Source organism: Echinops telfairi, unplaced genomic scaffold (genome assembly GCF_000313985.2).
Source record: "Echinops telfairi isolate 266 unplaced genomic scaffold, ASM31398v2 ScPeMD7_2291;HRSCAF=2852, whole genome shotgun sequence".
In the NCBI taxonomy this organism is placed as follows: Eukaryota; Metazoa; Chordata; class Mammalia; order Afrosoricida; family Tenrecidae; genus Echinops; species Echinops telfairi.
Window position 1 is genome coordinate 35,332,795 of NW_022106189.1, and position 3,359 is coordinate 35,336,153.

Consider the following 3,359-nt stretch of genomic DNA (forward strand, 5'->3'; position numbering starts at 1 on the left):
GGGTGCGCGGTTCAAAAGGGAAGCTAGCTAGCTCGGAGGAAGGGAATTGAAGATCCAGTAGTGGTTGTGAAAGGCTTTGCAGGAGAATCTTACTTAAAAACGTTTATTTCCGAGCCCACCTGCAACATTCTTCTGACTTTTCTAACATATTGTTTGAGCGCAAGGTGCTGAGGACTCGCTTAGACAGGACTTTGTTTTCTACTTCCTAGAATCTAAGGGGGCTGGAGGGTGGAGTCTGCAGGGCAATAAGCCCTGAGCCTCCTGACTTAGCTAATGGGGTAGAGGAGTGTGGTGTGTCTTACCCATCCAGCCTCACGAGGAAAATCTGGAATGCCGAATTCTCTATCATGGAGGATTCACAGCATGGGAACAGGAAACGGGAGAGCAGGCCGACAGAACATGGAGCAGGAGCAGTGGCCCTTGGCACCAGACTTGTCACCCACCTGCAGTAAAGAACACCTGAGCATATTGTGACCATGCCCTCAGGCCCTCTGTAATTCCCTTCTCTCTCTGCTATGCCACAACCTAGTGCCCTTAATACTCACCGAGCCTTGGAAAGTGTACTGTCATAACCAGATAGCTGGCTACATCTTGACCGCTTCTGCAGAGGTGCTGTCTACCACTTGTGGTGTAACAGCCGCATCTTCCTAGCAGACTGATGTGCAAGCTGGAGTGGACAAGCACACCTCATGCTATTGTTCTCCACTGAATGGGCTTTCCCAGATAACTGCAGTTCCAAATGCCTTCAGTTTGTGGCAATCCTGCATTGACTCAATCTATCGGTGCCCTTTTCCCAGCCATGTGTGTTCCCTCGGTGTCTCTGTATTACATTTTAGTGGTTCTCCCAGTATTTTAGATCTTGTCATCTTGCTATCGCACACAAATAAACCACCGCACAATGTAAACACAACTTTCGTATGCGGTGGGAAACCAAACCGGTGTGTAGCTCTCTTTGTCGTGGCATTCCCGGGTTGGCAGTACTCTGGAACCGAACCGAGAGTATCTTCACGGCGTGCCGGTGCTCTCTCCAATGCTTGACCGCTTAGGTGACATTTGTGTTTCCTATTTCTTACGTCAGATGCTGAGAGCACCCTTCACAGTGGGTGCACACCAACGCAGGGAATCTCTGGAGAAAGAGCCGGGAGCCCACCACGTGGGCTGCAGAAGAGGGTTCCTCAGGGAACCGACTTCCCAGAAACACGTGGCCTGGAGAAGCACCAGGCGGTCCCCACTGTGGGAAATGTCAGAGGAAAGGTTGAGAGAACCCACTGTGCTGGGAAACCTTTTAGCTGTGAGGAGTGTGGGAAACACTTCAGCTATTTTTCCTACTACATTCGGCACCAGCGAGTCCACACCGGCGAGAAGCCCTTTGGTTGCACCGAGTGTGGGAAAGCCTTTAATGGCAATTCCTCACTCATCCGGCACCAGAGAATCCATACTGGAGAGAGACCCTACCAGTGCGAGGCGTGTGGGCGAGCCTTCAACGATAATGCCAATCTGATCAGACATCAGAGGATCCACAGCGGGGACAGGCCCTATCACTGTAAGGAGTGCGGCAATAGCTTCACCAGCAGTTCGGAGTTTGTCATACACCAGCGGATCCACACCGGGGAGAAGCCTTATGAATGTAACGAGTGTGGAAAAGCTTTCGTTGGCAATTCACCACTAATCCGGCATCAGAAAATTCACACGGGAGAGAAGCCGTATGAGTGCAGTGAGTGCGGCAAAAGCTTCGGGAGGACTTCCCACCTCAGCCAGCACCAGCGCATTCACACAGGGGAAAAGCCTTATTCTTGCCACGTCTGTGGCCAGGCCTTCAATTTCCATATGAAACTCACTCGGCATCAGAGGATCCACAGCGAAGAGAGGCCCTTTGAGTGTGTAGATTGTGGGAAAGCCTTCACTGCTAGAGAACAGTTACGCAGGCACCTCCGAATCCACAGGCAGGAGTCTTCCTGTGTGTGTGACGAGTGTGGGAAAGACTTCACCAGCAGAAGAACTCTGCTTCAGCATCAGAAAACTCATGCTGACGAGAAGCCCCATGACTGTAGCAAGTACGACAAAGCCTGCAGGGCTTCTTCCCAGCGAGGTCATCAGGAGCATATCCAGTCCGGAGAGAAGCCTTTGCTGGACATTTGTCACTTTGGCCTCCCAGAATTCTTTACTCCCTTTTACTGGTAATAGTACGCACTAAATTTCCTCTTGGACTCCATCCTCTGCTCAGGAGTGGAGTGTGGGACACAGGTCAATCGCGCTGTGAGGTTTCCCCGCTCCGGGTCCCATTTACTGTTTCTCATGTCGTTGAGTGACCTAAGATGGTCAATTAAAATGAGCTCCAGGACTTGGTAAGAGCTAATTGGAATAAATTTTCTTATTTATCCATTGGACCTGCGCTGAGAGGAGCGCCCTGGATTCTTCGGAGACAGAATAAAGTCAGCACAGCAAACGAGAGATCAGAGTCGGAGAGCGGCCAGTTCTTGAACACATGGTTTGAACAACTCCATGAAGTCATATCTGAAAACTAGAATGATGTCTGCGTTTTTAATCCCAGTGACCAATAAATTCCACGTTTGCTTTTGTACTTAATCAAATCCGAGTTGGATTTTTCCCTTCCTTGAAGTGGAAGGTTGTCTTCCACGGAGCCTTATTAGCATAATGACCCATGCCTGCAGGGTGACAAACATGGTTAGGTGATGTTGAGTGGGCTCCAGCCCACCCTGTCTGTGTACCACAGGATGGAATAGTCCTTGCTGTCACCGTTGTTCGGTTCGAGCTCAGTGTTGGAGCCACTGTGTCCTCCATCTCCTTGGGGGTCTTCCTTGTTTTACACAGACTGACTTCCCCACATCTGATGTCTTTTCCCCGGAACTGGTCCCTCTCGACAGCATGTCCCAAGTACAGGAGACAAAAGTCTCACCATTACCTCTTCTTACTAAGGAGTCTTATGACTCTACTGTCTCCATCCCTGATAGATTTGTTTATTCTGGCAGTCCATGGTCCTTTCATTTTCCTCCCCCACGATCAGCGATTCAAAGGGTGAGCCAATCGCCTTACTCACTCACTCAGCGTCTAACTTTCACACGCATGGGAGGATTGAGCATCCCATGGCTAGGGCTGGCCGCACTTGGTCCTCAGAGTCACAGCTTTGCTCCTTACCATTTTAAAAGGGAGTTGGTGCAGCAGATTTGGCCAGTGCCATATGGTTCGATTTTTCTTTTTTCTTTTTTTAAGGTTTCAATATTTCATTCCAAGTTTTAAGGATGTTAATTACAGCATTTGAAGCAGAGGACATAATTCCATGTGACATGGAAGACCAAAAGGGACCCATGAAATGACACAAAATAAATTGGTGACTGTAA

At 49.4% G+C, this 3,359-nt stretch overlaps 1 protein-coding gene across 4 annotated transcripts in view; it reads left to right on the forward strand.

Annotated features, from left to right (window-relative positions):
• Window positions 1-3,359, forward strand: part of ZNF19 (zinc finger protein 19) — a 76,679-nt gene extending 73,320 nt beyond the window's left edge. For all 4 annotated transcript variants that reach the window (XM_045293801.1, XM_045293802.1, XM_045293800.1 and 1 more), the window contains one exon: window positions 1,079-3,359. In XM_045293801.1, coding sequence (XP_045149736.1) covers window positions 1,079-2,181 — 1,103 coding nt within the window. In that variant the 3' untranslated portion in view covers window positions 2,182-3,359. The remainder of the gene's footprint in view (window positions 1-1,078) is intronic.